Here is an 11,605-nt window from a genome sequence, read left to right on the forward strand (position 1 = left end):
CTCAGCCTGTCCAAACTCCTCACATGCACATTCTTCCAGTAAGGGTTTGGGGACCAGTCTTGAAGAATAAGGTGCCTGCTAGGCTGAACTCATCGTTCCCTCTGCCAGGGGTGCTGGGTCATGTCTGATAGGTCTGCACAGAATCAGCCTGCAAAAGCTCAACAAAACGTAACTGAAGGTCATTCAAAACTCTTCCTCAAGGGTTTTTTCTTGATGAGAGAAACAAAAAAAAAGCAATTGTAGCAGATTGGGAAATAAAGAGTCAGGTCAAAAGACAGGTGGGTGCACAATGCATTAGGCAAAGCTCTGCAGTTGTCCCCCAGATATGCTTCCCCCCTTGAGTATTAACAAAACAGATCAAGATGGGCCTTTCCTCACGCTGGGCTGCCTCCCATCACAAGAAATCACATCAACTTCAGGAAGCATGTCCAAATAGAAAACTGTCCTTGTTCCCAGGCTGGAGAGGAGCAGAGGTCTTTCACCTTGCTGCCTTTGTGGGTCCCCTGCACTTTGGAAGGATCTCCTGCATTGCTTGGATATTGCTTCTGGGTTCCTCCTTCTGTCTCTCATGGTGGTAAAGGCCTGCTGATGAGCCCAGCCCTGGTCCCAGACTGCCTGGCCATGCAGTGCTACTGAAGACATGTAAAGTATCTGTAAATGGTGATATCTAAAGGTGCTTATGTTTTAATAGTACTGTAGCTTCCAAGGATAGGGGGAGCTTCATTTTTCACTCTTGCAGTGATTACTGTCTGTTACAAACTGGATGCTATGCACAGTATGTGGACAGGGGAGGAAACAATGTAGTTCAAATTGGCAATATTCTGGGTGTTTACATGAACTCCCCCATTCTGGAGCTATTTTAAAGTTGCTGTTAGACCTGAAGAGAATACACTGGAAAGAAATGCTCTCTATCTCCTCCAGTAGGCCAGGAACAGTCTAAAAGAAAATCCCTTGTGCTTTTAGCTCACATGTGCTTCTGTGGTCTTGAGCAAATCCAGGTATCTGCACACAGATACACTTCGTAAGTGAAGCAGCACAGGTCTTGCAGCTACTCACAGATGCCTTCCCATACCTCAACCCAAGCCTGCAGGTATCCCTAGGGGTGATTTCTGCTATATGAGAAGCCAAGGAGGTTTTGCAGAGAGAGTGCAGGCAGCTTTGTCTTGGCAGGGGTTCCACCTGTAGGACCACAGGCCTCAGCTGTTTCCATGTACTGCACTTGTGTTGTGCTCACACGCTGCTGTGCTGTAACCACGAGCCGATGTGCACGCGAAGACAGGACCAGTTAAGCAGCTGTACTTGAGAAACACAGCCTCTGACTCCCCAGCTCTCTGGGAAGGAACCTTCTCCCACAGCATGCTGCATCAGGTAAAAAACATTCCGAGCCCACTGGCATTGGTGCCAGCAGTCAAGGCAGTGTGGTGCAGGTGCCCAGATTCCCTCAGAGTGCTCCAGTGCAGCCTTCTGCCCAGGTCAGCTTTCATAGAGCACTGTGCCAGCACAAACACTTCTGTGGGGTTGCACTAAACCACATTACTGAGTGCTATTCTCAATGCAAATGTCAATTATTTCTTTTTTTTTTTTTTTTCCAAGTCTCCTGGGGCAAACCATTTTGCACAGTCAGCAGACAGACTTCTACAGGAGAGTTCTTTTTAAGCTGGTAAGGTACGAGCAGGGAATCTGGCTAACAACTGGTCCAAGAGTTTCTGAAATTCAGGGTTGGACTAGATGAGCTCTACAGGTCCCTTCCAACCCCTACCACTATGAAATGCAAGTACTAAGGCTTACGTACTAGCAATCTTCCTAAGAAGTCCCAGAAGGAAGGTGGTTAGATGAACACTTAATCTTGGGGTCTGGGAGATTGCCCGCTGCATCATATCTTCTCTCAATTCCCTTCCCCAAACAATGAAAACAAGTCATTCATCACTCACACCACTTACCAACCAAAAGTCTTTAGACCAAATCCTTTAACAACTGTGACACCTCAGATTTAGTAACTCCTCTTTCTAAATTGCTGCCAATCCACCAGGCAATCTGAAAGAACCCACTGAAGTCACTAAATCATCCCAGAGTGGGCCGCACAGACCTCTATTACCCGCTTCATAGGCCAATTCCCATTCAGCAGTTGCTCTTTTAAGATGACTCTAACCTTGCACAGGCTCACAATTTTTTAACTTTTAAAAGCATCAGACACAGCTGGAACCACCAACATAAACCCATTGTTTTCCCTTCTATTTCCATTATATCTTGGTGAAAAGCTATTCATCTGCTGTTCTGTTGGTGAGATCTCAGCCTCTGCTCATTTTTCAGCCTGTAAGCAAGAAAACTGCAGTGGAGGCTCCTTATGCCAAGAGAAATTTCACAAGATCAGAGGCAGATCACCACATGATGAAGCCTCACTTTAAATAAAAGCTTCCTACTCCAGAGATTTCAATGCCCTGTGCTCAGATTAATTGGCAAATGATGGATTGCTTAGTGCTCCTTGTTTACATCAAAGACTCCTGCTTCAGACTCTTCCATGCCAGGAGAAGGGGGATGGTGGTACGCAGAGGAGCAGAGACTGCACAGCAGTAGCTGCTCCTTTGTGCAAGGTGCAGTCCTCTGCACAACACAGCATCAAAGGGAACTACCTCTTCCATGGCCTTCACAGACAGAAGTGAGATAACAGATACACTGGCTACTCTGAAGAAAGAAAGATGACTTCTGCTGAAACCACACACTTCAAAACCTCTCTGATGAAGCAATGCTGTAAAACAAGTGGATTTGCTGACTCTCATCCTGTTTCAGCTAGGTGTCATGATTGGCTATGTCTGTTGTAGGCTATCAGCAGCTCAGACCGACACTGTGAGTGTCAGGGCCTGGGAGAGATTTCCAGACCTTTACATGAAAAACGTGGAGTGCAGAAGTGACGATCTCTGGGTTAAACTGCACCTGAGCTAGCGGAAGTTTCTTTTAAGAGGTTTCAACACACTTTTCCCAGAAACCACGCATTTTTAATTACTTCTTTCACACATCCAAGCACTTTATATGCAAATCCAACCTTCCACACAACTATCTTTTTAATAACCTTTTAGTTAAGTCTAGCAGTCTTCATTTCACCAACCATTTACTCTTCCTATTAAACACACCCTTGTTCAGAACACTTTCACCATTATGCTCGTACAGGTACCAAGCTCACCAACTGCCAAAACCAAAAAGCAGAATAAGTAGATGTTCCCAATTACCACAGCTGTCTAAGCAGAACAATCACACAACATAAAGGTGCACATACTGGTGCAGTTTAATTGGATATTAAACCTCCCTACAGCAAGAACATCACGTACTCAAGGGAGAAACAGGATGCCGAAAAGGGGAGCCTGTAGCTGACAACTTCAAAATGGGCTTAGAAGACAAGGGTGGAAACTGAATGCATGATAGTCACTGGAACAGCTTTGGCATCCTCCTATCTGCCCTCTCTCCAGGTCATTTCAGATTGTGTTGAAGAGTGTGGTCCCCACAGAACAGCACTGCATGACCTCTCTCTGCAGATCATTTACCCACAGCCTCCTTCAGCCAGGGTTTTTTTGTTTTCATGCAAAGGTTCTTAGAGAGGTTATGCAGCCCTTGGATAAGACTGACCCTTTGCTAAGGGGGCCCACCAAAAGCCCTCTGGAAATCTAAAACCATACTGGAACTACCTGCAGAGGGGAGTTCGGAGAAGGCTGACTCACAGCTGTAGAGAATGCACATGGTAGGCAGGGTCCAGTCATCCCTGTGGAGGTATCTGCATCACAAAAGTACAGCATTTCAGAGACAACACAACACATCCCCAAGAACTGGGATGCAGAGCAGTTCCCTCGCCTGGACACCTCTTTGAGGATGAAATTAAACTGACCCATTAGTTTCCCATTCATAATCAAGCTAAAGTGTTGCTGTGGTACTCACAAGGACCTCACATAAAACACAACAGTACCAACAACTGCCAAACACCTGCTCAGCTGTTGTATGGTGGAAGGTGCTGAGCGGCCCATCTCCATTTTTTGCCCTATGATATATGTAAACAAATGGCAGAGTCAGTCCTTGGCATTAAATAGCCTGGTTTTAAATGGAAAGTTACATCACCCCAAAGCTTTACTCTCACTCTGCTGCACAACTTCCTGCTGAAGAGGCAGAATGCATGAGAAAGAAATTAGTGAAATGATGGCAGCTGGCAGGAGGAAGGAAGTAAAGCTGTCTGACACGGAAAGGAAATGAAGGACAAACTGGATGCTTCTTCCACAGTGGTTAAGAGTAGGTTAAGTGTCACTATTCAGTTTTAAAGTTAAAAACCCCACTGCTATAACTGAGGCAATTCCAGTCTGTGGAAGTGACAGCCTTAGGGTCTTTGGCAGATTGCTGGACTAGCTTCTAAGGAAATATTTCTTCACTAACCATTTGAATCTAAATCAAAGTGACGGGTATGGCAGGTACTTTGTGTAGCACATAGACATATCACAGGATACAAACCATGGCTTTGTTATGAGAAACTTCCTTCTAGAATGGTCATAGAATCATAGAATGGTAGGGGTTGGAAGGGACCTTTAAAGATCATCTAATCCACCCCCCCTGCAGAAGCAGGGTCACCTAGATCAGGTCACATAGGAACATGTCCAGGCGGGTCTTGAAGACCTCCAAGGAAGGAGCCTCCACAACCCCTCTGGGCAGCCTGTGCCAGGGCTCCCTCACCCTCACAGTGCAATAGTTTTTTCTTATGTTTAAGTGGAACTTTCTGTGTTCCAGCTTCATCCGATCACCCCTTGTCCTGTTACTATCTACTGTGTGTGAAAACGTGTCCTGTTACTATCTACTTCTATGTGAAAGCGTTTAAATGAAGAAGACTCCTATGCAATGAGTAGCAAATGTGACATCAATTTAGTCTTCTGCTCTTTGGATTTTGTGTTCTCAAACATTTTCTCCTGTAATACTCTACTGGAAAGACTTAAGTGCAAGATTCCAACAAAGACAGAGGTACTCAAATCCCTCACCCCAAGAACATGCACCGTCAGAGCAAATGCAAAGCTTTTCCCATGATCAAGTGCATAAGGGAGCAGCACTCCCTCAGATAGAAACATTTATGAAATACAGCTGGGGATTGTTGAGTTTATTAAGGAACTGTTTTGTAGTTGTAGGTTTGGGTTTTTTTTTAAATAACGAATATAATACTGCCCCTCCAAATAAAAAGAAATAATGGAAAGAAAAACTCAGCAGAATGCAAGAAGAGAAGGGATAGAGGAACAACTCTGGACTGTTGTGACTTAGCAAAGACTTGCAACAAAAGATCTCCCAGTGCCAAAGAGTCATCACACTCGGGAGGGCAGGGTCAATTTATCCAGTGACCAAGACTCTGCAGAAAGAAGTCTCACAGCCCCCTGAATCCTTGCAAAAAGCTCAAGCATTGTCAGTTCAGCGAGTTGAGACAGTGCTAGCACATGGGAGTGATTTCAGTCAAGTCTCACATTTCATTACTCAGTGGTAAATGAGTTTTTTTATTCATCCAAAAACCAGTTTAAAGTCAGTGAGTGTAATCTCTACCAGTGGAGCTTCCAGAGATTCCTGTGATGTAGCATTCCCTGTCAGCCACTGCTGGGAAGCGTGTCTGGGCTGGCTAGAGCGCATGCAGCGAAGTGCTCTCTCCAGTCCAGCTGAGCAAGCCTCGTTCAGGCAAGAAACAACCAAGCAGACCACAATCCCAAACGAACTAAGGTTTGTCCAGCTTGTGGGTGCGCTCGTGCCTCCGCAGGGTCCCTGACTCGGTGAAGGAGTGACCACAGTAAGTGCAGGAGTAGGGCTTCTCTCCCGTGTGGATGCGGTGATGGCGCTGGAGCGACGCCAACCGCGTGAACGTCCCGCCACACTCCTCGCAATAGAAGGGCCGCTGCCCAGTGTGGGTCTGCTGGTGCCTCTTCAGCCTGAGCAGCTGGACGAAGGCCATGCCACACTCCTGACACTTATAGGGCTTGTCTTGTCGGTGGATCACCTTGTGTTTGGAAAGCAGGTTAGGCTTATCGAAACCTTTGCCACACGTGGCGCACGTGTGAGGTTTATCGTCGTCTTCCTCAGATTTTTGGGTCTGTGCACAAGGCTGGTCGGTGTACTCAACCCCCTGCTGGTGACGGTGCACGACCGACCAGGGGTTCCTGGCCATGCCGTTTGCCAAGATCACCATGGAGCGCTCTATCTTGTGCACGTTGCGAAGGTGCCTCCAGACATCGGCCGTGCGGATGAAGCCCTTGTCACACTCGGGACACTTGTGGGGCCTGTCACTGGAGTGAATGAGCTTGTGCATCCGCAGGTTTGCGGCGCGGAAGAACTCTTTGGCACAGACGGGGCAGCGGTACGAGCTTTCCACAAGGTGAGTCCGCTTGTGTTCCTGCAGCTCACTCGTGCCCTGGAAAGAGGAACCACACTTCTTGCATCGGTAGGGCAAAGCTTCCTCAGAGACAGGCTTCAGGTCCTCATCAAACACATCAGCAAGGTCGGTGTTTTCGTCACGAGGCCTTCGCCGTGGTTTCTTGGGCCGCTCGGAGGAACAGTGCTCTACATCTTTATCTTCACACTGCAGGTCAAAGTTGGTACTGGAGGGGACAAACACCCCAGCTGTACCCTCACCTCGTTTCTGGTAGTAGGTCTCACAGGATTCTTTGCCTTCACACTGCAACTCTGCAGGAAGCTCCTGCTTATCTGAAGGTCCAGCAGAGTTGCAAGGAGGACTGCATGTCTGTGAGTAGTTCATGTCTAGCTCCTTCTGGAGGCTAGATGTGTGGTCCACCTGCTTAGTGGCCTTTCGGCAATAATTTGAATGCTTCTCACCTGTGTCACAAATGTACTTCTCAGAGTCCCAGTCCACATTCACATCCATTCTCCGAAGCATAGGCTGTTCATCTGCAGCTGATGGTTGAGGATTTGTATACCAAGATCTCCAAGTCTTTCATGGTAAGTCCATCTCGTTCTTGGCTCTTTACAGTCCTCCCTAGAAAATAAAAAACACTCATTTCATCAGTGATATCATTTCTGATATTAACGTAAGATAAAGTTACCACAGTAAAGGTTATTTTCTGAGTAAAGAACGAGACAGGCTATTAGTTATGCAGCAAGACAAACAGAATCATCTACTATTATATATGTAAAAGATACACATTCACCATACAAAATCCAAACAGACTAAGTTTAATGAAGTTAAATCTTCTATCATAATATAGCCTTCACTAAAAACATATGTTGATAATTTCCATTTTAAAATCACCTGAAGATCATAAATCTTCAGAACTCTGGGATGCAAACACACTTGGCAAAGTACTACACCATAGCTGCCCCCACTACAGATCTTTGTCTGAGGATTCATGCTTAATGCTCATTTTTATCTTGCTAAATACAAACTAGGAGCACCAGTCACAAGGTGTTTTCTTTCAGAAACAAGTTAGGTAATGCAATGAGATCCAGAAAAAATGTATGGAAGGGGGATCTTGGAGACCTTGGGAGCACCCTTGGCCTCTCTTGCCAAGTTATTGTTGTTGTTCTGAGGATATTTGGGGTCCCTGTGCCACTAGCAGCATAGCACTATGCCAAGAAAATCTAGGCAAGGAAAGGCATGAAAGAGCTATCCAGAAAGCTTACTAATCATCCTCCCAGGCTTCAAAGCACAGCTAGTAATCCTCCAGAGCTGGCCCACTGGAACAGCTTCAAATTCTCTGGGTAAACTCCCTTTGCAGACCTGCCTTGCTAGCAGAAAATATGAGTGATTGGAGTTGGTCAGAAATACCTCAGTCACAAACTTTCCTGTGAAGAAGATGCTTTCATTTCTGCCACATCAAAGAACAGATTTGCAAGAGGCTTTCTAGATTTGTTCCAGCAGCCTCTGTTGGCAATAGCTCCACAGGCAGCTTTCACTCACCTGGTTTAAGCTTGCATTCACACTGAATTGTTACTCTGAGCTCAGAAATTGCATTTTTCCCATTCTGACAGATGCCTTGGCTGCTCCTCTGACCCCCACCTTTTCCTTCACGCCCACTTTTCATATTCCCTTTACTCCCACCGTTCCTTCCCGTCCTCTTAACTGCTTTTGACTGCATAAGACCTCTCTGAATACAAGTACATATATATATATAAGAACACATACATGTAAACATGTACCTATTTTTGTATTTCCATGTGTACACAGAGCTTGTCTATTCAGTTTCAATCGGTTTAAATAGTTATAAAAGCATTATAGCCACGTGCATGAAGTGAAAGGTTTCATTCACATCTCAGGCAGGCTTGTGCCTGATACACAAGCTGGGCTTTCATCTGCTGCAGTACAGAAAACAAGCTGAATTAACCGTCTTCATCAGTCACTGCCTGGAACAGAATGGCTCAAGGCAACCCCCAACTTCAACCCCTGCTGTTAACTGACTAACGGGGTGGATGCGAACGGGAGCCTTTCCTCACCCCCTGCAAGGGGCCGAGCACCCCCGGCAGCACACAGTCGGCTGCCCGCCACTGACCTGCCGTTTCCTTGGCTGGAGAATAAACTTTTCAAGGGAGGCTGGCACCGCCTGGCTCCGCGAAACTCGCCGGCAAAGCCGCGTCCGGTTTCCACGCTGGGCGGGCAGTATTTACATCACCACGTAGCCTTAAGCAGAATCAGTAATAAAATAAAATGCAATAAATACATTTGGGAAATAAATCTGGTTTCGTGGCAGGTAGAAGGAGAGCCCACGCTCGTGCCGGCCCCCCGGGCCGCTCCCGCCCTCAGGCCGGCGCGGAGGCGGCGCAATGGCGGCGCGGCCCGGCCGCCCCTCAGCCCACCCCCACCGCGGCGCTCGACCCCTCCCCGGCTCCGGCGCCCGCTTCAAACCGCCGCGGGGCCGGGAGCTGCGGACGGGGAGAGATAGCGCTGGGGGAAAGCGAGCGGGCTGGCTGCCCGGCGCTCGGCGGACCGGAGCCTTCTCTCCAGCGCCAGCCTGCAGCAGGTCCCTTCGTCCCTCCGCCGCCGCCATGGCAATAACCGCGCGTCTTCCCGCACCACTTCGCTGGCGATGGCGTTCACTTTCAGGCTTTGCTTTGTGGGAAGAAACAGGCTCTGCTTTGGTAAGGAAGACTCTGTCCATGTCCTCGACTTCTGTGTCTTCCCTTCCAACAGGAATTAATATCTCTTTACTCCGAGTGCCCAGCCCTGCACCCAGCATCTCCAGTAAGGTCTCACCAGGGCCTCACAACGCCATTATTTCCTTCTTTCTAGTGGAAGCCTGTTGCCTGAGACATCCTAGGACCCCATTTGCCTTTTCCAAAGCCACAGGATACAGTCTGTAGGCCTTCTCAGGCTCCTTTCCTCCGTCCAATATCACTGACAACCCACCAATTTGGAGCAGGAATTTCCACTGTTCCTCTATCTCATCCTTCTAAGGCTTCGAAGCCCTTGGTCCCATTTATACTCCCCATCAGCACGTTTCCTTCCCATACAGCCACTTTCATATTCACATCATTAACATAACTGTCCACAACAGGAGCCATCCAAGGCCAATCCTCCACTGGGAGGCTCCCAACTGATTCTGTTCAAACCAGTGGTCCTTGGCCCAGTCCTCTTGGCGTCTGTCCCCCAGTTATCACACTGACCAGCTCTCTGCATTCAGAACTGCTCTCCAACATTGCCACGTAATCTCACAGAGATTGCTCCTGCTTTTAACATCCCAGGTATGTTGCACACTGAACAGCTATCTTGCTGTCTTTTCCTCACCAAACTCTGTCAGATTTTGGAAACATGCTTCTATAATTAACAGCAAATGGAGAACTGAAATGAAAAACAACCAAGAGTGTAAATTACTAGTATGCAAATATGGTTATAAGAGTGCTCCAAGCTCTAGGGGGGTTTTTGTGATCTCACAGATGTTGCTAAAAAACAAGAAGAAGCCAGAAACTACTCTGCTGGGAGCTGAGGGTGAGGAAAAGAAACATACTTATTCCTTTCACACAGAAACCAGGCTACTTCTGGGTGCAGAGTGAGCAGCAGTTCAGTTTCTTCAAATGAGGCAGTTAAAAAAAAATAAACCATCAACATTCCTTTAACGACAGTCCTTGTATCCATGAGAACCCCACATGCTGCTTGGCATGGAGAACCTTGCAGAGAAAGAACCATCATTCCACCTCTCACAAACCAGGAAAGAAACCTCAGAAGACTTTCATGATTTTTATTATCGGTTTTTCTGAATTTAAAAGTCTCAGATGTTTCTTACTGCAATGCAGCAGCTGGGCAGGGTGAAGGCTTGCTTCCACCTAGACCCAAGACACACAGAATCATGTACCCTTAGCACCTCCCTTAGGGAAGAACAAGCACATGACCCTCCCCTTGCTCATCAGTTCTCACAAGGAAAACCCTAGTACAGCCATGCATTCTGTGGATACTGGGATCATGGAGGAAGAGACCAAAGCATCTCCAGGTGCTCCAGGTCCCTCCTCAAAAGCATAAAAAAGAACAATACATCCATCATCCTCACTTCTCCTTTCTTGAGGTTCCTCAGAGAGCTCAGAGGAAAAGTACTCTGAACGTTCATCTTCCCACTGCAGGTTAAAGCTAGTGGGTTGGTTGAATTACGCTTCTGGGAGTAAGTTTCAAAGGTTTCCTCTTCTTTGCACTGCACTTTTATATGGATTTCTTGTCACAATGAAGGTCTGACAGGATGCACCCAGGACTAGAAGGTGGTGGGTCCCCTTCTTCCAGCTGCAGGCTGGCTTTGCAGCCCACCCTTTCTGAGGCTTGGCTGGAATCATCTGAGTGTTCCTCACCCATGAGACAACCATCATTAATAGAAACCAAGCCAGTTTCCATCCTATGGTACCACAGAGTGCTTACTTGTTAGGAACTGTGGAGACAGGCAGCACAAATTCCACTGACTTCTCCTGGTTGGCTTCTTTCATGTCAGGCTCTTTGGAAAAGAAACAAGAATTTCATTATCTGCCAGGCAAAGTTAGCATTTAAGATACCAGTTTAATTGAAAATACTTTAGTAGTAATAAATAATGCAGAACACTCCAAATGGTGTCTCATAGGTTAGATCAGGGACTCAGGGCAACACTATTCAGTGCACCATGTCTTCTGTGGTTGGTCTGGGATAAGACATAAAAGTGCTTCTATGGCATGGTAATAAAACCAGCACATACACACCCCAACACTTAGACTGGCAAAAGTGTCAATACACTCATAAAATTCATGAGCACAGTCCCAAAAACAGCCTTTTCCTTTCAATAATGGAGAACTGGTTGCTCAACTTACGTTTTCCTTTTAACTGAAAATAAAACCTCAAGTTTGGAGATCTTATGTGCATCAGTCTTCAGACAAACATGCTTCAGCTCTGTCAAGTTCCACACATTTTCATTTTTCCTCCTAATCCTGAGGTATTTAAAATGCATTCAGCTGTTTTGAATGTTGCACCTATGAGCACGTAATTTCATTCAATTCTGCATCCCAAGCCTTTCCCACCAGCCTTGATAATTTACTCCAGCATACACACACAAAAGTAAGGTGCAATCCTCAAGGAGGTGGCAGGAAAATAAGTTAAATACCTATCTCTTTACAAGATATGATTCCTATTAAAACCACATTACTGGTGCTTTGT

At 46.6% G+C, this 11,605-nt stretch overlaps 1 protein-coding gene across 1 annotated transcript; it reads right to left on the bottom strand.

Moving 5' to 3' along the window:
- Window positions 1–5,475: 5,475 nt before the first annotated feature.
- Window positions 5,476–8,733, bottom strand: LOC104561821 (zinc finger protein 501). The gene is made up of 2 exons (XM_062004006.1): window positions 8,499–8,733; window positions 5,476–6,988 (listed from the first exon to the last, which is right to left on the bottom strand). Exon 2 carries the CDS (start codon window positions 6,887–6,889, stop codon window positions 5,717–5,719), a length of 1,173 nt encoding a protein of 390 aa, XP_061859990.1. The 5' UTR covers window positions 6,890–6,988; window positions 8,499–8,733; the 3' UTR covers window positions 5,476–5,716.
- Between the last annotated feature and the right edge of the window lie 2,872 nt (window positions 8,734–11,605).

The sequence above is a fragment of the Colius striatus genome, chromosome 10, assembly GCF_028858725.1.
Source record: "Colius striatus isolate bColStr4 chromosome 10, bColStr4.1.hap1, whole genome shotgun sequence".
Taxonomy (NCBI): Eukaryota; Metazoa; Chordata; class Aves; order Coliiformes; family Coliidae; genus Colius; species Colius striatus.

What these genes read in the sequence shown, in the direction of transcription:
- LOC104561821 (XM_062004006.1), bottom strand. Translation starts at nt 6,889, where the DNA reads ATGCTTCGGAGAATGGATGTGAATGTGGACTGGGACTCTGAGAAGTAC.